Here is a 21,968-nt window from a genome sequence, read left to right as displayed (position 1 = left end):
GAAAGTGCTTAGCAAACGGGGGTTATTAGTCTGGGAGTGCCCTAGCAGCACCTGTTGCTGACTCACCTCTATGGCCTCCCTGAGCCTAGCATATAGTGCGTACATTTTGAAGGAAGAAAGAGGCATGTCCTCAAGAAGGTGGAGCTGCAGTCAACTTTCCTAACCCTCCCAATGTACTGAACCACCAGCCCCTGAAGACCTCAGAGATAAGGGCCAGGAGCTTGGGGTGGCTGAGTCTGAAGGGAGATGATGTCACCTCTGGGGCTGTTGGTCTTGAAGGCCTGAAACGTGTAAAGCAACTAAAGAGGAAGCAGTAGCTAGCCCTGGGGGACGGGCTTCAGAAGTGAGGTCTGGGGCAGAGCTGGAGGGATGAGGAAGTGAAAACACTGGCACTGGCAGAGGGCCAGGCGCCGTACGTGGACTTTACTTCCATGATCTCTGTTGACTGTCATGACCACTCTGAGGCTGGGGCTGCTGTTGTGAAAAAACCACTGCCCCAGCCCCTCTCAGACCCATCTTGAGGAAAAAGGTGCTGGGGTGGCCTGCCTCAGCACACAGCCTGCCCCTGTCTCCTTCTGTAGGTGTCTAGCACTTAGGAATGGTAGGGTGCCCCTATCAGTTGCCTCCTCTGCCCAGGTCAATTCCTCTGTATGTTCCGCTTCAGTACAGGAGGCCGCTGGTGTAAATGCTGCAGAAGTGATGCCATTAATGAGGAAGACACGACAACATGGCTTAGATTGTGCCCACCCAGGGAAGGTGCTGAATGGGACCCTGGTAGTGGCCCCATCTGGATGTAAATCTTGGGCTCGAATCTCTGTTACTCCATTTCTGTGATGTCTGGTCGGGTTACTGGGAATGTCACCAGTGCAGACCAAATTGTGTTCCTGCTGTATTTCTTGCTTCCCTGAAGTTGTGAATAAAACCCAGCTCTTTACATAGAACGTCTGGTCCTCTCCTTCTGGCATGTCTGAGGGGATGGGAGGGAAAGGGGGCTGGACGACAGGGTGTTTTCAGTGACTGGAAAAAGCCCAGAACACTCCATGGAAACCAGCCTGGCACTGACTCAGGACTCCTACTCATTCGCTCATGCAGCAGGCAGGTGCTCAACACCTGCTGAATGCCAGGTCCTGCGCCAGGCTTGGGGTTCTTACTGGCACAGGCAAGTCTCTTGTGTTTCCTTACCCATAAAAGTGAGCTACCTACACTACAGGAGGATGGGTCTTTGCTTTCCCATTAATTTCATCCTCATGCCAAGCTTTGAGGGGAGCATCAAAGGAGAGAGACCAGCTGGGATCCAGACTCTGCTGTCCTCTTACTGTCATCTCTGACCTTGGATAGATTGCGAGAATTAGCAAATAAAAATACAGACCACCCAGTTAAATTTACACCAGCGGCCTCCTGTACTGAAGGGGAACATATCATTTTAACGAATAAGATGCCTTAAATTGCACGGACACAATAAGAAAAAATAAGAAAATTGATAAAAAATTATTCGTTGTTTATCTAAAATTCGAATTTAACCGGGCGTCCTGTATCACATCTGGTCATGGCCCTCTGATCTACAAATACCCAGACGTAAAACGGACAGTATTTGGACCTTCAGGCCTCGCCTAGAGTTGACATCCTGGGAATCCCTGATTTTCCGTCATTTTTCCAGAGATTTTTGCCGGGAGAACCCGAAACCTAGCCGGGCGAGGGCACAGCGTGCTGTTGACGGCGCTCAGGCATATTAGGCCCCGCTCCCTGATGTGAGGCCACGCCCCCGGCTCCGAGCAAGTCGCGTCCTCTCCTCGCGAGAGGGCCTCTCCCGCCCATGAAGGCTCCGAGACGGAAGTGGGGTACCGGAAGCGACAGTTGCCATGGAACCTGCGGAGGACTGGCTGGTGGAATCCTTGCGCTTGTAAATCTTGTGGGCCTGGGATGGGGAGTGCGGGCCTGGAGGTGACCTGGTGGCCGGATGGGCGCGAGGTGGACCACGTAGGGAAACCTGGTGTGGGCCCGGCCGGCGCTGGCCGTGGGGCGGGACCGTACGAAGAACCCCGCCCGGGCCTCAGCTCCCGCTTCTAGGAAATGGCACATTCCGGTGTGCACAAGTTGTGTGAGGTGCTAGTAAGAGCAGTACTTGCGGAGGGTGATAAGTGACTATTTTGCGCCTGCCTCTGAGTCGGACCCTGAACAAATTATCTCTGCTTCCTCACATCAAGCTTAGGAAGCCTGGGTACTCTGGGAGTTCCATTTTACAGATGAGGACCAAGGCCCAAGGAACTTGTGACTAGCTTGGTCCCAGTCACACAAGAGTCAAAATGTGTAACAAGACTAGATCCCGGGTCTGCCTGATTCCAGAGCCTAGGCCCCCAACTACCGACCCATACTGCTATCTCACAGTGCTTTCAGAGCTGTAAAGAGCCATGCACCCTGTAACACTGTGTTTCTATCATGCAGGTACCAGGATTTTCATGCATTCGACCTTTCAGGAGCCACTCGGGTACTTGAATGGATTGGTGACAAAGGTGAGAGATGAAATCTCATTCTTCAGGCTGGGACTCAGGAGCTCAGCCAGAAGGACCCAGTCCACTTTTCTGGGAGCCTGAGGGCCTCTTAGTCACTCGTACCAATTATGTATCCTGTCAGCACTTATTAAGATCTACATCTCTTCCATCCCCCAGTACAAGGCTGTATGCATACCAATGGCAAAGGAATTTATCTTTGCTTCGGAAGGTTTGGTGGAGTTTCTAGACCCAGTTATGGTCCAGAATCTTTCTAGCAGTTTGTCACAGCTACTTATTATTATTTTTATTATTATTTTAATTCTAGGAATCTTTGTTGCTGGCTATGAAAGCCTGAAAAAAAATGAAATTCTTCATCTGATGTTACCGCTCAGACTTTCTGTAAAAGAAAACCAGGTAACTTGAAATATAAATGCTGAGTATATGTATCTACTTTTACTCATTTATTAAACTTTTATGGAGCTCTTTCTTGTCTAAATGTTGTCCTGGATACTGAAAGAGAGAAACAAGCACTTGGACTTGTCTTTTCAGGCTAAAAGAGGGAGGCAGTTATGCACAGAGATACGTGCTAAAGAATGGTCTGTGATTTACAGAGGGCTACCAGAGGAAGAGGTCAATGTTACTTTATCAAAAATAGATTTAATAAGCCATCAGGATATAGAGTTTGGTTGAAACCCTTAGAATGGTTAAGATCACCTAGAGTGAATGTGTAGTGTATTAGGAATAAGAGGAGATGGCTAAAAATTATTTTAATACCATTTAAGGAATGGGTAGAGAAAGGTGAACCCACAAGGATTACTCTGAAGTAGGAATCGCAGAAAAGGTCAGTGTTTCAGAAGCCAAGAGAAGAGACCGTGTCAAAAAGAAGAGAGTTGGTAGCTGTCTGATGTGCTATAAAATCATTCCAAGTCATCTGATAGGGCGCCTTGGGCCCCGTTAACCCTGGGAGAAATTTCCTGCCTCGTTAGTGCTCTTGATTTCCCCATCCCCACCACTCAAGCTTGAGCCAGTAGCTTGCCCAGACTGAGCCCTGGTGAGAGACCCGACTTACCTCCTATCTCACCACTGGCTTTTCCTCTTCTTGTGCAGCCTCCTTTTCCCCTGCCTACAGTTCTTCTCATGGAGATATTAGACTCTAGTGGCTAAGAACATGGACTAGGCAGATAGACTTGGGTTCACATTCTCAGCATAATCCCTGTGTGATCTTAGAAAAGTTGCTTAAGCTCCCTGGGCCTTAGTTTTATCATTTGAACAGGGATAATTCATAGTGCCTACATCACAAGGTGATTGTAAAAATGCAACATGATAAAGTAGATAAAGCACTAAACACAGTGCCTGATATAGTAGATGCTGGATAATTGGGGGTTATATTTTTATTGCTAGAAGAATAGAAGGGAGGTGGTGGGAGAAATGGGGATGTGTTCGTTGGCTGATACATTCCAGCTTTCTTTGATGAAGCTGCTAAGCCTCTGTGACTCCTCTAAGAAGTCCTAGAGGCTGACATTTAAGCTAGAGTGAGGGGCTGGTGAAAGGATAGGAGAAGAGTTTTGGAATGTACAGGAACGAAAGGAAGCTGTCTATGTAGACAGCTAAGACCAACATTGACAAATAGCGGCACTCTGAGGCCTTGCAGGGAGAAAAATCTGTTGCCAGCAGAGCGGTGTTCATGGCCTCCTGCCAGGCTAGGACCTGGCTCCTTACCTAGAGCTCATCTGAAACATTCCTTTGGGGAGCACAGTCTATCTGATTGGCCACCTCTTTGTATTTCAGGGCTTATTCCCAGAAAGAGATTTCAAGGTATGCCACGGAGGATTTTCACACAGGTCTGTCTTTGATCTGAAGCACGTGCCAAACACCAGGTATGGTCAGCTCTGTCATCCAGACCTTCCATTCAGGATGGAGTGGCTGGAAATGTCAGGAGAATTCTGCCTCTTTATCAGCACATGGGCACATGTGTGCACATGCACACACAGAGATCTGGAATAAGAATCTATTGCTTGCTGGTTTCTTGGTCCCTCAGAGACCTGTTGACTACTGTAACTCACAGATCTCTGGAGCTGCTCTGAAATAGCGTGGAAGAAGGATGCTACTAGTTTCTCAGAGAGCTGATAGTAGGTGGCTGGGGATAATAGCTCAGTTGGCAGAGGCTGAGAGTCTTGTCAGGGCTGTGTTTTCAGGCTCCATGCTGGTGTCCTCTCTGACACATACACACTACATGGAACCCTGGGCTCATTGCTGTGACTCTCCATGAGCTATGGGCCTGTCCTAAAGTGGAGTGAGCCCTCTCCTCCTCTGTTTAATGAGGGGGACTGGTCTGGACGATGCTTTCCTGTAGTGAGCTTTCCTTGGGTGGGAGATGTAGGAATCCCAAGCTGAGTGGGCTGGAGAGGGGAAAGGTTGGGGGTGATATGGGTGAGCTCCCCACTCTCTGGACTGAGATTTCCTTTCCATCCTGAATAGGTTGCTGGTGACCAGTGGCCTTCCAGTGGCCTTGCAGGTGTGGCAGGTCTCAGAGGACAGTGGTGAGTGAATGTGACTTGGCTGACACTCATATACCTTCACCCACATATCTGAGCCAATTAAGAAGTAGACTCAGAGCCAGGTGAACATGAAAATGCAGTGTCTACTCTAATGCAGGTAGAGATGAATTGGCAACCACAGCACGGCATGCAAGCCCAAAACAGAGCTTCCTGTAACTTGCTTCAGGAACTGAGTTTCCCAAACCAGTCATAGGCAAATCTCCTAGTGAACTACCTCTTCCCCAGGCGGTGGCAGAGGCGAGGGCAGAGCTAGGGCCACTCAGGGGAGGTCACTTCTCTGCTAACCTCAAGGAAGGAAAGCAGCGAGTGAGCAAGATGCTGGGCTAACCAGTCTCCGACTCAGAGAATTCACTCTGCTCCCCAGTGAGAATGGGAAAGGGGCAAGAGGCGTGCCTTCGTTCCCTCCGGGAGTGGAGGAGCATGCCCTGGTGGGGAATAGCATTCCCTCCAGCAGTGGGTTTGCTCTTTCCTTGGCAGAGGCAGGTGCCAGAGCCTGCAGCCCTGACCCAGCCTTTCCATTTCTCCTTCAGTTAGAGCATTGTCCGCCGGCAGGGAGGTGTGCCTCAGAGGCAAGGGCCGCTGCTCTTGGTACTGCCCCTTTGCTTGTATGATCCTCTTCCCAGGGGTCCCTGTACCTGTCACTTGGGTGCTTCCCAGAAACTGGCTGCATCTGTTGGCTTCTTCCTGTGTCACTGCTGCAGAAAGGCTGACCCTATTGGCCTTCTTTGGTGTTTCTTCTTTGTCATTTGTTTTATGCAATAGCTTCCAGATGTTTATATCACTTATTTATAGTTACTATTTTTCTGTAATTTTACTGAAATTCACACGTTTAAAAAAGATACAATTCAGTGATTTTAAAATTAAATAACCATCACTATCAATCAATTTTAGAACCCCAGGAAGATCCATCATGCTATTTACGATTAATCCCATGCCCACACCCTGCCCTGGGCAACAAGTAATCAACTCACTGTCCCTATAATAGTTTGCCTTTCCTGGACATTCCATATCGATGGAATCATATGCTATGCGGTCTCTTATATCTGGCTTTTTTCACTTAACATAATGCTTTTGAGGTCTGCTGTAACGTACCATGTCATAGCATGTATCAGTAGTTTGTTCCTTTTTATGGCTGAATAATGTTCCGTTGTTTGGATATACTACGTTTATCTGTCCATTCACTGGTTGATGGGTCTGGTTTTTGGCTGTTATGAATAATGCTGCTATGAATATTCATGTATAAGTCTCTGTGTGGACATATGTTTTCATTTCTCTTGGGTAGACACTTAGGAGTGAAATTGCTGGGTGATATGGTAAATTTGTTTTTTTTAAGAAACTTTCAAATTGTTTTCCAAAATGGCATCATTTACATTCCCACCAGCAGTATGAGAGGGTCCCTGTTTCTCCATATCCTCACCAACATTTGTATTGTCTGTCTTTTTTATTAAAACCATCCTAATGGGTATAAAATTATATATCATTGTGGCTTTCATTCGCATTTCCTTAACGACTAATAAGGTTGAGTGTCTTTTCATGTGCTTATTAGCCATTCAGACATCTTCCGTGGTGAAGTGCCTATTCATATCTTCATGAGAAAGTTTAGTTGTTTCTTTTCCCCAGCAAGCTGAGACAGTACACTGTCATAAGTCCTCTGATGTTCTGGTTTCACTGTGCATTCTCATAGATACTTGTTCAGATTAATCAACAGTTTGTAAGATTAAACAATAATATTAATGAGTGCATATTTTATTCCAGACACTGTACTAAGCACTCTGTACCATTAAATTCTCATGAGTCTGAGAACAAACTCTTTGTCGCAGAGAGACTAACTTGTTCAAAGTCACAAAGATAGTAGCAAAATCAAGACTTAGGTCAGTCTGCTCATAACCATGCCTGGTGGTAACTATAATTGGATAGTAATAATTCATCTCAGTATAGATACAGGGCCCCTGAAAAAGGTGGTAGGCTATTTACTGACCAGCAGTGTGGGCTATGCCAGCATTTTGCTTAGAGCTGGTTCCTGTCAATGAAAGGGCACATCTTTAATAATTGTTATTATTGCTGTTATTTGTAGCAGTAGCTAACATCTCATCATTCAGTCAACGAATATTCATTGTGTGCTTCTGATGTGTAAAGCATTGGGCAAGGTTATGGAGCTAAAACAGCAAACAAAAACAGCCGTTTCTTGCATTGTTGGTGTTTATATTTTATCAAATACTTTGCCTACTTTTTGATTGGCTTTTTATCTTTATTGAGTTGTAAGAATTCTTTGTATCTGGCTACAAGTTACTTATCAGATATGTGTTTGGCTAACTTGTCTTTCCAGTCTGTAACTTGTCTTTTCATTTTAATAGTGTCCTTTGAAATATAAAAGTTTGAGATTTTGCTGAGATCTAATTTATCACTGTTTTCTGTTAGGGACTATGCTTTTTATGTCATAGCTTAGAAATCTTTACCTAACCCATAAATTTTCCCAAAAGTTTTATTTTTTCCACTCTAGCATTTAAGTTGATGCTTTTTTCAGAGTTAACTTTTGAGTACAGTTTGAGGAAGATTCATCGATCTTTTCGCATGTGAATATTCCATTGTCCCAGCACCATTTGTCCAAAAGCCTATGCTTTCTCCATTGATTTGCCTTGGTGCCTTTGTTGAAAATCAATTGACCATAAGTATAAGGCTTTATTTCTGGACTCTACGTTCTGTTCTTTTGATCTTTTGGTCTCTCCTTGTGCCAGTAACTTGAAGCTTGCCTAAAAATAGGCTGAGTCGGGCAGCAGTAGTTTCAAGATGAGAGGGAGATAAATCTTAACTAACCACTTGGAGGCGCCTTTACATTGCCTGTTGTCCCGACAGTGCCCAGGTACGAGGCACCAGTTAGAACTTGTAGCCCCAGGCCTAGGGGAGCAAATGGCCCAAGGGGGCTTGCTCTGACACTCAATGGGAGTAGGAAATCAGATAAAGAGTTATCTTCCCCTAGATATCAGTGCAGAACATTTCAGAACTTGGCCAAGGCTGGCCAGCTGTTTTCCTAGAAACCTAAAAGCATAGTGTTATCTTAGTGAATTTTCCAAGGTCCATTTTTGACCTACAGCTTTCTTGTCTCAGAAACCTGATTTTGTCTGCACGTCCAGAACACATCTCATCTGTTCATAGGGGCAGTTGTACTCACCGGACTCACAAGTCTGCTGTATAAGCTGGAATACAATTTTATTCATTTATAATGAAAAAAAAGGTATCCCTAAAAGTGAAATATTCTAGGTCCTTATTCCTTGCCTGTAGAAGACTTAACCTGCATGATAAACGTAACCATCACAAGAGGAATCAGTTCAGAGGTTTCCAGATGGTGTTTTCATAAGCTGTCTTAGGCGGAAAGTGTCCAATGTGTGAAGGCATCGCTGCCTAGGCCCGCCTGGTATCCCAGCCTCTGGCCAGTGCCTGAGGCCTCCTCTCACACCTGGGGCTGTGGAAGCTGCTGGGTTGGGTCGCCACTTCCACTTTGATGTTAAATATTCCGTCTGCCCTGGACAGGCCCCAGTGCTTTCTTCGCCTCCTTGGCTGATCAGCCCTTCTCATGTGTTAGTGCATTTGCTCAGTAGTGCAGATCTGGGCACCATCCTGACCCCTGAATGGCGTGTCTGCCTCTGCTTTGACCCATTTCGTGTTGGTTTAATCTTCAGGCACAACCTTCTTTGTCTAATTGCCAAGTTCTTGGAGGTGCCTCCCTGTGTCTGTTGCTTCGATTTGTAATAGTTTCTCTTTTCAGTTTGGGACTGGTTTGGAAAATGTGGTATAGATTTACCTGTGACTAGGGAGAGAGGAGGAAGAAACTCGTATTTCTTTCCCGTCATAATTATAGAGCAGCTCTCGTTGGGCTCCGAAGCCTTTGTTTTCCACCGCATCTTTGAAGTAGATCTCTGAAGCCTTTCCTTTGGTCTCCTCCTTACCCCCATCAGGGGACAGATCACATCTGAGAGCCATCCCCTGACTCAGAGCAGGGGTTCCTGGGGAATCTGTTGGCGGCTCCTCAGAGTGAGGGCAGAGGGAAAGGGCAGAGGGAGCCACTGCATTGTGGCCCTGGAGATCAGGAAGATCTGCCAGTTTGAGCCACAGCCTCATTGGTGCTCCCCAGGGGCAAACCCTGGTCCTGAGGTTCAGCTGCCGTGTCTGCTCAGGACCTCTGCAGTTCTTGTGGCAGGAGCAGATAAGTTGAGTAAGTCTGATTTCAGCCCACCGAGAGCCCACAGGCTTGGGGGGCAGTAAGCAGCCCAGCCCGGACGTGCCCTCGGAGCTCTCTCGAGGGGACTTGCTGCATAAGCTGTGTTGGTGCTCCTTCTCTCATCCATTATCAGATATGTGACTCTTATAGGTATTGGAATTTAAAAAATACGTAGATCTCTCTTTTCATCAAAGTATGTGGGAACCAAGTAATGAGCCCCCCTTGGAGCAAGAAAATATAAAATGGAAAATATGTGTCTTCCTTTAAGTAGTTTGTATCACAAACTACTGGTTCTGAACTTTGTTCTAAATGGTTCCTGTTAAGAGAAGCCTCAAATGTAGATGTGGAGACCAGAACCTGCCTGCTAAGCCAGCAGGCTGACACAAACAAACAAAACTAAAATTTGATTCAACTTGAGGTCAAGTGTGTTTCTTCTGTTCAGTGCAAAAAGGACGTGGGCTTTCATGTTCAGTTTACGTTTGAAGACATTTGTGTTATAACCTTTACTCGCAAGGCTTCAGCAAATTACTTAGGTCATAGAACATGTTTTTTAAAAAATGATATTAGTTCATGAACTGTGTTCTTGTTATTTTCACTTCAGGTGTGACACCATCAGCGTGTTCTTTCCTTTTCTCTATATTTGTTCTCCACAAAACTGTAAAAAGCCAGAACTGCTTTTGGGGGTTTTGAGGTGGCGGCTCTGATTCATTATCTCCCATTTGCAAAACAGTTCATAAGAAGAATTATACAGAAATTGAAGTGCTTCTGACAGTTTCAAAACGTAAACATAACACAGAGTGTTTATGTCTCCATATCCTCTATCGCCAACTGTCAGCTCCCTTCCTCCTTGACCTTCTAAATGTACGTGGCCAGCTTTCACCATGTACTATTTTAAACTATTAATATTCTGGATTTTTGCCTCTTCCACTTTCCCTCAGATATCATTGAAGCTGTCAGCACTATTGCTGTGCACGAGAAAGAGGGGCATCTCTGGCCTAGGGTGGCCATCTTCCCAGCAGTAGCACCCGGAGTCCTCCACGGGGCGCGGCTCAGCAGTCTGCAGGTGGTGGATCTGGAATCCCAGAAGACCATGTACACCTCAGGTACAGCGTGGTTCACCCTTTCTGGCTCCACCAGGGAGTACCCATCGCCCTGCCCTGCTCAGACACGTTTGAACTGAATTCAACCCTGAATGCCAGAGACTAGGGATACAAGATGTATGAGAAGCAAGCCCTGGCCTCAAGGGGTTCCTTTTCTGTGACTGGGGGAGGCAGTCCTGGGGACCAGCATCCACCCAGCTGAGTGGAATGTGGCAAGATGAACAGGAGAGAGCAGATGTGGTTCATTCTACCTGGGACTGGGGAGGCGTCCCAGAGGAAGGGCTTGTGACCAGCCCGCCCTACCAAATTGCCAGACCCAGCTGACTCCTGCAGCCTTTGTCTTTCGCTCTCTGTCTTCCAGGTGTCAGTGACAGCGAGGAGCTAAGTAGCCTGCAGGTCCTGGATGCAGACACCTTTGCCTTCTGCTGCACCTCAGGCCGGCTGGGGCTCGTAGACACCCGCCAGAAGTGGGCCCCGTCAGAGAATGGCAGCCCCAGCCCTGGGTCTGGTGGAGCGAGGTGGTATGCGGAAGTTGGGGGCACGGCCCGGGGCCCTGGGCCCAGCATCGCCAGCCTCTGCTCAGATGGCCAGCTCTGTCTTCTTGATCCCCGTGATCTCTGTCATCCTGTGAGCTCAGTCCAGTGCCCAGTGTCCACACCTAGCCCTGACCCAAAGCTGCTGCGAGTGACTTGGGCTCCAGGCTTGGAGAACTGCTTGGCCATTTCAGGTACCTCTGAGCAGGTTTTGTGTCTGTTATTTGAATTTCCCTTCCGGTGGGCTGGATGGTGCTCGGGAAGGAGCCTGAAGCCCCATAGTAAATCTGGCCGCAGAAGTTAAAGTTGCTCACAGAGAAGCCCCGCATTAACTCTCCAGGTCCTCAGGGGCGGGCCCTCCCCTGCTCTGGCCTTTCCTGTCCTTAGCAGGAATTCCGTTCTGAGGTTGGTCGAGAGGCCTTCAGATAATAAGGCAGTGGGACAGCCATGGCTGTACCAGAAAAAGGTGGTAAGACCTCAGGAGTGCCTCTCAGGATACTTGCTTTCTGAACTGTAGCAGGCCCCCTAGCAGTCAGATCTTGGGTCTGGCCTGGCAGCATCTATTTGAATGGGGGAATTTAATGTGGGTCCCTAAAGGCCGATGGGAAGCCTCCATTGAGCGGGGGAAAGGTTAAAAGAATAATTGAGAGAGCAAAAAGTGATACTTGGTAATGGCAGGGTCCAGGAAGGGCAGAAGAAGCAAGGATGGATAGAGGGACTGGCTCTCTGATAACAAAAGACAGCAGAATGGGGATAGCTAGGCCGTGGGGGAACATGGGACTATTCCGGTAAAGGCTTCTTTTTCCCCACTAGGAGACAGGCCATCTGCTGAGAGGGACCCCGATGGGGAATGATTAGAATTTGGGGCAAGTGGAAAGGTTTGAAAAAGTCTCTTAAGCCTCAGTTTCCTGGGGTAAACATTAAGAACTTCACACAGTTGTGAGGATTAAAAGAATGTATGTCCAGGATTAGCTTCAGTCCTGGTATGAAATAGACATCCAGCAGATACTTGTCACATGCCCCATGGAGTCGGCAGCTGCGGGCATGAGGGAAGATGTCCATACCCTTCAGGTGGCCATTAAGTGTCTTGTTACTATTTGATTCCTCATCTCAAAGCCTGTTGCACTGTAGAGCAAACTATACAAATGATTTTAGAGATTCAATGTCAGCTCTCTCTTTTCTTATTCTTCCTCAGGCTTTGATGGGACAGTCCAGATCTATGACGTTACGTCTTGGGATGGAATGAAGGGCCAAGTAGAACCTCTGTTCACTCACAGAGGTCACATTTTCCTAGACAGCAATGGGATAGACACAGCTCCACTGGTCACCACCCACACCTGGCACCCCCGCAAACCGAGAACTTTGCTGTCTGCAGCAAGCGATGCCTCCCTGCATGTGTGGGACTGGGTGGACCTCCGTACCTCCCACTGACCCCAGTGTCTTCCTGCCAGGCCTCTAGGATGAGGAGGAGCTGCTATACATCAAGGGTACCGATTTGGGACTCAGGTGACTACAAATCCCTGTTACTGGCTGAGTGGCCTTGGGCAAGTTAACCAGCCTCTCTTAGCCCCAGTTTCTTTATTTGTAACATGAGAGTAGTACCAACTACCTCACAGGATTGTTGGGGCAGTCAGAGGTAATATATGAAGAAACACCTGGTGTGTGTGGCACAGTAAAGATTTGGTGGCTTCTTAAAGCAGTCGTGTGCAACAGGCTCCTGCTGCCTCCAGCACGCTTCAGTCTAATGGGCTTTCAGCACATAGGCATCTCAGAGGCCTGAGAGAGACGCCGCCCTTCCCAGTGGCCTGTGGGAGGGATTCTCAAGATTGCTGTTGACCATACACGATCATCCCCTGTGCACTGACCTTACGGCCCAGCTCCCATGTGAGCTGTGCCTCCCAGCAGTTTATACGCCCAGCAGTTTATACGGTTGGGAGACTGACATACAGTGATAAAGACACCCATGTTGGAGTCAGACAGATGAGGGCCCAAGTCCTGCCTCTGTGCAGTTTCTCCTCTCTGTGAAATGGGCATAAACCTTGCACCAGCTCACAGCGGCTGAGAGGGTTAAATGAGACCCTGCGATAAAGTGCTCAGCACAAGGCCTGACACACTATGAATACTCAGTAAATGCAACTTAGTATTTTCACTCTGTGTTCTGGACTGGAGGACTGACATAGTTGTGTTGAAGAGACTGTAGAGCTCTAGTCCTGGAGAGAAGTGAAGGGAGAAGGTCATGTTCTCTGGGGCTGGGACAAAGTTATCAAAGTGAGTGAGTGGGAGCCCCCATCCTGGGCCACATCAGTGAGGAAGCCTGAGTCATGCCCACCAGACCGTGGAATCTGTAGTTCCCATGTGGTCTAATACATTCCTAATAGATCTTGATATGAATTTCCACCTAAGTAAAGTATTTTACATTGAAAAGAGTGAGGTGATTTAAAATAATCCATATGAGACTTATTTTCTGACTATACGAAAACTCTAAACTCAGATTTCTGGGATACGTTTTTGAAAGCCAGTCCCAAAAGGGCTCTTTTAAAAGTCTCAAAAGCAGCATCTCAAAACTGATGTCCTTTGAAGAGATTCTATTTTGGGGAAGCAGACATTGGGCAGAGCCACATCTCATCGACAAGAGAGAGGACCAGGCTAGATAATAAGCAAGCTTTTGATACTGTGAACATTTATTTAGCCTGCCTTCCCATGTGCAAGACACTGCTCTGTGTGCTGGAAGTACAGGGGCGTGAGGCTTTCTCAGGTGGCTTAAAGACGGTCCTTAAAGGAAGACTCAAAGAATGTCTTCAGTAGTGACAACATCTAAAGGCCACAGCCCACCAAAGTGACTGCTCTTGACAGACAACCCTTATTTGGGTAAGTTCTTTATGTTCTTAAAAAAAGACTTAATAATCATTCTATAAGTCTAATTAGATACAATCATAATATATGCAGATCGTGCTTTGTTTTATAATTATTGGGTTTCTGGAAAGTAGTGGGAAAATATTTTTAAATCAAACACACCAAGGAAACAATTTAAGAGGGAGAAACTGTTCTGTTTATTTCCAAGTACCACTCGCTCTGCACATCAGAGTCCCTCCAGGGGCTCTGCTCTCAGACACCCACATCTGGGGAAGCTGTTGACCTGCACACGGCCTCCCCCGGAGGACCTGGACCCCCGAGTATAGACAGGACCTAGTCCACTTGTCAGAGGCAAGTGATACAGAGGTAAACCCTCCACCTAAGACTAATCTTAGTCAGTGCCATGGTTCTTAGTTACTGCTCTGGACATATTTACAGACGGAGATGGCTTTATCCACTTCATTATCCTCCTTCACAATCTTTAGACCCAGTCTCACATTTTTAGGATAAATATGAGCTCTGGGGCTTTACAGCAGCCCCTCGGGCATTGGAGTAATTCTGCCATGCAAAAATTCTGTTTAGGTTGAATCATGAAATTGCTGGTATTGTAGATCAGAAATGGCAGTGTTATATGGTTCAACTGAGTATATTGAGAGGAAGAATAGCTTATGATTTAGAAAGTCAACCTCTATAGGATCTTTTCTCCTCCCTCCCCCAAATACAATAAAGTGTTTTTCTCTCAGGTAACCAATGTAAATCCTAAGAAAAAGAATTGGGGAAACGTAAACATCCGTGGCCCTAACCCTTGCATAGGAAAAACAGTGGAAGATCTTTAAAAATGGGTTTAGTTAATAAATCTGTGTGTAGCCCAGTGCTGAGAAGGAACAGCTCAGCCATTGCTGGCTCTACAGCTGACCCCACCATCATCACCGCCATTAGCACAGGAAGGCAGAGCCTCCCCTCGTCTTTGAGGGAGGGTCCCAGGGACAAGAATCTCACCCTCATATTACCAGACTGTGAAAACTAAGGCACAGAATCACAGTGAAGACACTGAGATGGCGATGCCGTCATATTCAGAGCTCTTCTCAGAATTCTCTGGAAATCAGCTTCCATGCCAACAGGCTGGATAGGAAAGCCCCGAGTAGTATTTCATAAGGCAAGTGAGCATTTAGTTAGAGAAAATAAGATCTGTTGCGCTGGGATCTGTATCCCCTCTCTCCATCCTTGTGGGTTGTCGTGGTGTAGAGCAAGGGGCAGTATAGACCCTTCATGGGGACAGATACCTTAGTGTCTTTAAAGACATTGCCCTCTGTGTAGAGCCTCTCTCCCACGTGGTCCTCCGATGTGCACTAAAATGTGAACTGTCGTTGAATCGCCTCCCACCCTCATTACACTTGGATATTTCTGTTGTGTGGGTTCTCTGGTGTGTGATTGGACTGGAGCTATGATTAAAGCTCTTCCCACATCCTCACATTTATAGGGTCTCTCTCCATTTGAATTCGCCTGTGAGTGATGAGGTTTGAGTGGTTGCTGAAACTTCCTACGTTTAAGACATTCGTAAGGTTTCTCTCCTATGTGGATCCTCTGATGGCTCATGAGAGTGGAGCTCTTACTGAACATTTGCCCACACTCAGGGCACTGGTGGAGTTTTTCACCAGTGTGCGTTCGCCAGTGTGCACTGAAGTGCGAGCTGTTGATGAACCTTTTTCCACACTCACTACACTTATGGGGCTTCTCTCCTGTGTGGATTCTCCAGTGCATAAAAAGCCTTGAGCTCTGGTCGAAGCTTTTCCAGCGCTCCCGAGTTATAGGGCCTTTCTCCTGTATGGACTCTGGTGTGCTGGGAGGTTAGAATGATCACTGAAGCCCTTCCCACATTCAGGGCACTTGTAGGGCTTCTCCCCAGTGTGGATCCTCTGGTGGCAAAACCAGATGTGAGCTTTGGCCAGAGCTTTTCCCACAAAGGCCACATTGGAAAAGGTTTCTTTTTGCCAATGTAGGCTAATATTTGGACAACTGGATGTGAGCTCTGGCTGAAATTTTTTCCACAGTCACAGTACATGTTGGATTTTTCTCCTTCACAGGTTCCCTAAGTCTCTTTCTGGAGGAAAGGGTGATTCTTGTCCATCTTCTAAGGATATTCCCCACTGCTTTTCTGCCTCATATTCACTTTCCTAGCTTTTCCTCCAGTTAAGGTATCACTGGGAAACATCCACTTCAGCTCTTTCTAATAATCCCCAGGGAATTCTACTTCCTGTGAAATGTCCTGGCTTGAATTTTCATTCTCTGTCCTTGTTTCAAGATCTGAAAGCATGAAGTGAACTGCAAATGTAACCGATTTCTGAATTCAGAAGAATGGAAACAATGTGAAAGAGGTCCTTAGCAGACACTTAAAAAAAAAGTCATCGATGTCAGCAGACAGAACATAGACAACTCTCCATTAACCAGGGACCAGTCAACTGGAATGTGGCGGAAGCACGGATAAGACCGGCAGACTTCTGGGTCTCAACTATGAGAAATTCATCCCTCCAATCTGAAGTTGGCTGTAGTTTTAATTTGGGGTTATCTATGCTCCCTTATTTCTACGTACCTGGTTAAATGATAGTTATAGTTAAAATTCAGGTAGAAATTTAAGAGAGAAACCATAAACACTAATTATTTGTTTGTATCTAATTTCCAAGGTAACTAAGGTTCAAAGTTAGGAGAACAGGCTTTTCAGTTCTCCCAACTCCCACGGTTTCAGCACCACTGAGAACAGTAAACCAGGAAGGCCAAATGCCTGGGTTCCTTTCCCAGCCCCGGCCCAGTGCTGGCTCATCCATATTCCGAATTCCAGGTCTGTCTTCTCTGGTGGTGGAATTACTGGCTTTCACTCATGTCCCACCCGCACAGGAAGTTTTCCGAATTTTCCTTGAAGTCCTGGAAATCGTCATTCGGAAGCTCTTCACATCTGTCCAACCTTGAGACTTCGTCTGGCTGAGGAACTGAAAGTCTGCTCAAGGGAAAGCAAGAAAAGTCGTAGAGTTCGTCTGTAATTCCCTTTCTGTTCTCATATCCGGAAGTGGTAAGTGAAACGAGAATGGAAGCACCTCCTAGAGAGGTCTAGTTTTCAGAAGAAAAAGTTCAGTGACTCAGGAAATTTGCCCCCTTAAGTGAGCGTATGTGACAATGAATGTATCTATTTTAATAATTATGGTAACAATAATAATGAAAACTAACATTTGCGGGGTGCTAACAGTGTGCCAGTATCCTCTTAACAGCCCGCGGAGGCAGATACTGTCACTGTCCATTTAACAGATGAGAAAATTGAGGCTCAGGACACTTAACCAGCTTGCCCAGAACACAGGCCTTTAGGTGGCAGGCTATGGTATGTAGTACACGCAGAGTTCACATCTGTGGGGTACTTTAAATGGAAACAAACTGAAACTTCAACCTCTTCTCTGTTTTTGTGATACTGATACTGAAAGCAGGCAGAGAGATCCCTCTGCTACAGAGCAGAGCTAAACCCTCAGTGTGGACTTCGTGAGTCCCCCAGGACTGTTGGTTCAGTGGGGGGTTGATTTTAATATTTAGGAGAAGTAAATAATGTTCCTCTAAAGAAGTCAGCAATTTTCCTCCTGACAGGGCCATTCCAGGAACCATTCTAGTGATAGCAGAGTGACAGACAATAAGCGTGTCTCCTGATTCACAGTCCCTCAGCTTCCCACATGACTCTCCCCCAGTGGTGGGAATTGCTTACCACTGGGGTTCCCCCTCAAAGCCTGGGGAACACGGCTTCTGGGCTCCTGGGGCTCCTCTGCCATTTTATTACCATTCCATCCCCTGTCGCAGCTCCCAGCACTGCCTTCTGGTTCTTGGAGTCCCCTCCATTGCAGAGGAGGTCTGCCACCTCTCAGGCACTGATGGTATTGGCAAGGGCCCAGGGACTCATCAAGCGTCCATCTCGTCATAGAAGGGGCAGGTGCCTGGACTGTGGGTGCTCTTGGCTTTGTGGTAGTGGGTCTGGAAGTTTTTGAACCGGTGGCATCACTGCTCCAGGGTCCATAGGAAATCACATTCCTGCAGCCGCTCAGCCACAGGCCAGTACACCTGGTGGTTCCAATGGCAGGTGCGGAGTTTTTCATGGATCCAGGATTCACTGAGAATTTCCAGAGAAATCTTGGTTTTGTCATAGCCCCATTGCACCTCTGCCACCTTCTCATCCTCCAGGCCCTGCCACTCCAGCTCATCCCAGGTCTTGGCTTTTCTCAGGACAGGCAACCGGCCAGGCTGGACTCTTCCCCACCACCCGCTGGGGAGCCTCGCACATGCTTCCTCCCTCTGGAGCGCTGACGATCTGAGCTCTGTGGCTCTATCTCCTCCATGTGAGAGTTCACACTGGGCCTGTGGGTTGAGAAATCTGTTTGCAGGGAGACAAATAGAAGATGTAATGGTTTGGTGAATCTAATCCTAACAACTAAATACCAGGAAGGAAGGCTCAGTGCAAGTCATGTCAAGGACTGTGAGAGAATAAGAAAAAAATCAGGCCCAAATCTCTAGTTATATATCTATATCCACCTATCTGGACACCTGCCAGAGGTGTTACCACCTTCCTAAGATGGGCTTCAATGCAGCACCCACTGTGGACTCCAGAAACACCCTTCACAGCACTGATGATGGTATTAGATTTATATGTCTCTTCAAGTGGAATTGATGGAATGGATTTGAAAAACTCAACTCAAAAGGTCTGGAGTGGTGAATGCCACAGAAACCCCACAGCTAATTTGGTTGTAAAAAAAGAAGAGCATTATTACCTAGCAAGGCTCCATTTGCAGATTTCTCCCAACTTATTTCCAGATGGTTCCTCTGTTCAGGTTCTGGTCGCCTCTGTCCCTCCTGAGAGAGACATACACAGCCACACCACCAAATGTCACCAACTCCTGAGAAAACAGAACACCTCTACTCAAAACACGCTACCATTGGACAAACTGCCTCTATACTGCCTGAGTCAGAGGGCAGGGGACAAAACAGACTCAGAAGAAACTAACAAACAAGTGAGTTTCCTTTGGCTTTTAAATGGAACGGGGAGCACAGGAAGGGAGCAGGGGAAGAGAAAGAAAGAGAAGAAATAAGCTAACATTTACTGAACAGCTGTGCCCTGTGCTAGAAACCTTTCATACTTGTTTAGGTTACACAGTATGTGGCAGACTTAGGATTTGAACTCGGCTGTCGGACTCCGAAGCTCCCCCACCCCCACTTCACAATCTTGCATACCAAGATCCAGATAGACAAAGAAGGACTGTTTCTTCTTACCTCTCTTGTGGAAGAACTGGAGTTCTACCTTGGGACTGTGGTTCAGCTATTCTTCTGGCTCTGGCTGTGAGCGCTTCACCAGTGCCTGGCACAGACACATGGGTTCTGTCTGCTGGCCTCAAATGGATGTTTAGGAAACCCAGTTCTGATCCTGAGGGTTACCTCTCCTCTGAGAGCATCTCCTCTCTCTGTTCAAGAACTGGAGTGGTCAAAATTCTGTAGGCACTAAAAGTAATCATCTCAGGACACAAGAAAAGGAGGAAATCAGTCTTACACAAATCTCTACAAGGGCAGTGAGGCGTGTGGATGTGTGGAAGACTTGAGAGAGTTAAAGGGTGGCACCAGGCCCACTGCAGGCTGCTCACCAGCTCTCCTGGGGCTGTTCCTGTCAACCCTTAGGCAAAACTCAGAGATCCAATCAATAATAAAGCTATTTTGCAATAGGATGCAAAGATTCAGTAATGTCAGTGGAGACCAGTGGAGCCCCTTGATTCAGGCTGGCTGTCGCTGAATGCCAGCTGTTCTCCAAAAAGAGAACAGCTTTTATGTGTTCTGTGATCCTGAGTGGTGCTCCAGCCATTTTAAGTGATTCTCATTTAAGGACCAACACTCAGAGCAGCCAGCGTTGGGCATTCTCTGAGGAGTCAGTCTGAACTTGGGAGGAAAGGGGCAGCTAACAGGCCTGGGGGATAAGCAGATTCCACTTTGACACAAACAGCAAAGTGCTACACATCCCCCACACTGCTGTTAACCCCAGGTGGCTCTGTCTCTCACGTTCCTCTATTTTAACTACTCAGCACTAAGTTCTTGTATCTCACCCCGAGGGGAAATTTCCTTTTTCCAGTGAGAATCTTCTGCCAGCTTCACTCTTCGAAGTTCTCCCTGTACTTGAGGAGCCTGGATTTGTTGGTCCACAGCTACAGCCATTGTTCAGCTCAGAGAAGAACCTTTCAGCTGTGCTCTGAAGTTCAAACCCCTTCCTTTACCTTACTGGGAAGCCACCTTCAAATAGGGGTCACTACATAGAACTTGAAATTCTAGAGCCAGAGACATAACATTACAGAGTGAACTCTAGTGAAAACCACAAGTGTTAGCCCAACAGGATTTAGGTGAAGGAAAGAACCTTCCTGTTCTCTCCTCCTCATGTCCTGGTGCCTGTGGAGGCTGGTCCTCTGTCACTGGGGACACAGCTCCAGAAGTTTGATAGCAAGGATCAAGGATCAAGGACTAGTGATCTGGTTGGAAACTAGGACAGCTCGAAGCTCTGTCTGAGCTGCGGGATATAATAAGGACAATAAACAGCCCATCCCACAAGGCACTGCTCTTCAGTGTTGCAAAGTGAACGTGCAGGGGAAGTCGGAGACGGCGCTCAAGGTAGCAGTACCTTGGAGAGCAGCACCCTGAAAAGAAGCACCGGTTGACAGTGGCTCCAGGCTTTGGAGATGCAAATACTCTAACCAACTGCCTCCCCTCTGGCTGGATTCTCAGCTTTGGGCTCCTCGTTCAGGATTCCTCAGTCCTGGCATCATAACTCACTCCTAAATAGGGAGATTTACCCTGGTTAAAGTTACAAGCTTTAAGAGTAAGGATAATATATAGGATGTTAAGAGTTGGAAAGAAAGTTAAGATACTCCGGCAGGAACTCCAAGCTGAAGCAATCACAGCTCAGAGACGCCCCCCCCCTCCTCCCAGAGACTTGCCCAAGGTCACATAGCTGGTTTATGGCAGGAAGTGGACAGTGGTTCGGCCCTTTGGCCGTGGACTGGGTAACTGACCCGCAGAGCGTGACTTAAATTGCTCCGCAGGCGACGTTCTCTGGATCTATGGGGTAAAGGCGGGCCCTGAGGGCGGGCGTTGTCTCCTCGATGGCTACAGAGCCGAGGTCGTCCCTGCTGGGCCCTGTGGGTGGTGAGGAGGAAGGCGCCTCAGCGTAAGGGGCTCATCCTGCTCCAGGGTCTGCTCGCCGGACCTCGGCCTGAGGTGGTTGGACCCCAGATCTCGACCCGGCCACGCCCACCCGATGAGGGGGCCCAGGCCCGCGGTGAGAGCCGCTCCCGCCTGCTGCGGCCCTGCAACTGGGCGGCCTGACCCCAAGGCGCTCGAACCCTAGTCCAGACCCTTAGCCCGCACTCGGACGGCCACCAAACACCGGAAGCAGAAACACGAGCCCCAGAAGGACTCAGGCATCCCCGGACTTCGTTTCCCGTAGGCCTCCGCCTGTGTCCGCAGACTGACAGCACCGTTAACCAATAAAATGGGAATGGTTTGGGAGCCTATTTGTTTCGGACGAATCATTGGTGATGGGTGGGACCCTCCACGTTGGATCTGGGGTCCCTATCCACAACTACAAGTGACCCAGCTGGCGAGGAGGTGGTCCTGCTTCGCTTCCTGGACTCTCGCGGGAATTAGGGGGATTGGCAGCCAGTCGCCTGGCGGTTCCGTGGCACTGACAGAGTCCTTTCCAAAGCGTCTCCCTCAGAGCTGGAAGCGGGTGAATTTATTTACCTGTGTTACAAAGGTAAAGAAACCCAGGCGGCCTGGGCCCGAGAGCTCTCTGTGAAACGGAAACTCCAGTTATTTAGCCGCAGAGGAAAGTGCTTTTCTGGCGTGGCTGTCCACTGTGGTGATGCTCCGCCACCTGAATCCGCCCCCTGAACCCGCCCCCTCGCCCAGCGCGCACACACTTCCTCCTCTCGCGCGTGCGCCTCGTTCTGAGGGACTGAAGACGGATACCACAGACGCTTATTCAAACGTCAGGTGTGGAGCGTCTACTTTGGGCCCAGCAAAACACTCTCTTAAGGAGTGCAGTCCAGCAAGGGACGCACTAAGACGCTACTGTGAATAACCCGAATAACTCCAACACATTGTGGTAAGTGCTAAATAGAGGTGCATTCAAAGTAAACGACTGGGAAGAAATACTGGAGGGA

The 21,968-nt window shown here is 47.7% G+C and overlaps 1 protein-coding gene across 3 annotated transcripts in view; it reads left to right on the top strand.

Annotated features, from left to right (window-relative positions):
* Positions 1 to 1,756: 1,756 nt before the first annotated feature.
* Positions 1,757 to 21,968, top strand: part of WDR73 (WD repeat domain 73) — a 22,968-nt gene continuing 2,756 nt past the window's right edge. The window contains exons 1-9 of one of the 3 annotated variants that reach the window (XR_003047603.1): positions 1,757 to 1,900; positions 2,443 to 2,510; positions 2,815 to 2,903; positions 4,278 to 4,366; positions 4,968 to 5,029; positions 10,202 to 10,366; positions 10,725 to 11,090; positions 12,092 to 13,764; positions 16,642 to 21,910. Coding sequence is in view for 1 of the 3 variants with exons in the window: in XM_025049921.1 (XP_024905689.1) it covers positions 1,860 to 1,900; positions 2,443 to 2,510; positions 2,815 to 2,903; positions 4,278 to 4,366; positions 4,968 to 5,029; positions 10,202 to 10,366; positions 10,725 to 11,090; positions 12,092 to 12,327 (1,116 nt within the window). In the remaining 2 variants the exon portion in view is untranslated. Of the gene's footprint in view, positions 1,901 to 2,442; positions 2,511 to 2,814; positions 2,904 to 4,277; positions 4,367 to 4,967; positions 5,030 to 10,201; positions 10,367 to 10,724; positions 11,091 to 12,091; positions 21,911 to 21,968 lie in introns of those variants that run through there. The other 2 variants (XR_003047602.1, XM_025049921.1) reach the window with 2 other exon arrangements.

Source organism: Pteropus alecto, unplaced genomic scaffold, assembly GCF_000325575.1.
Source record: "Pteropus alecto unplaced genomic scaffold, ASM32557v1 scaffold60, whole genome shotgun sequence".
In the NCBI taxonomy this organism is placed as follows: Eukaryota; Metazoa; Chordata; class Mammalia; order Chiroptera; family Pteropodidae; genus Pteropus; species Pteropus alecto.
This window is presented reverse-complemented; position numbering and strand designations above follow the sequence as displayed.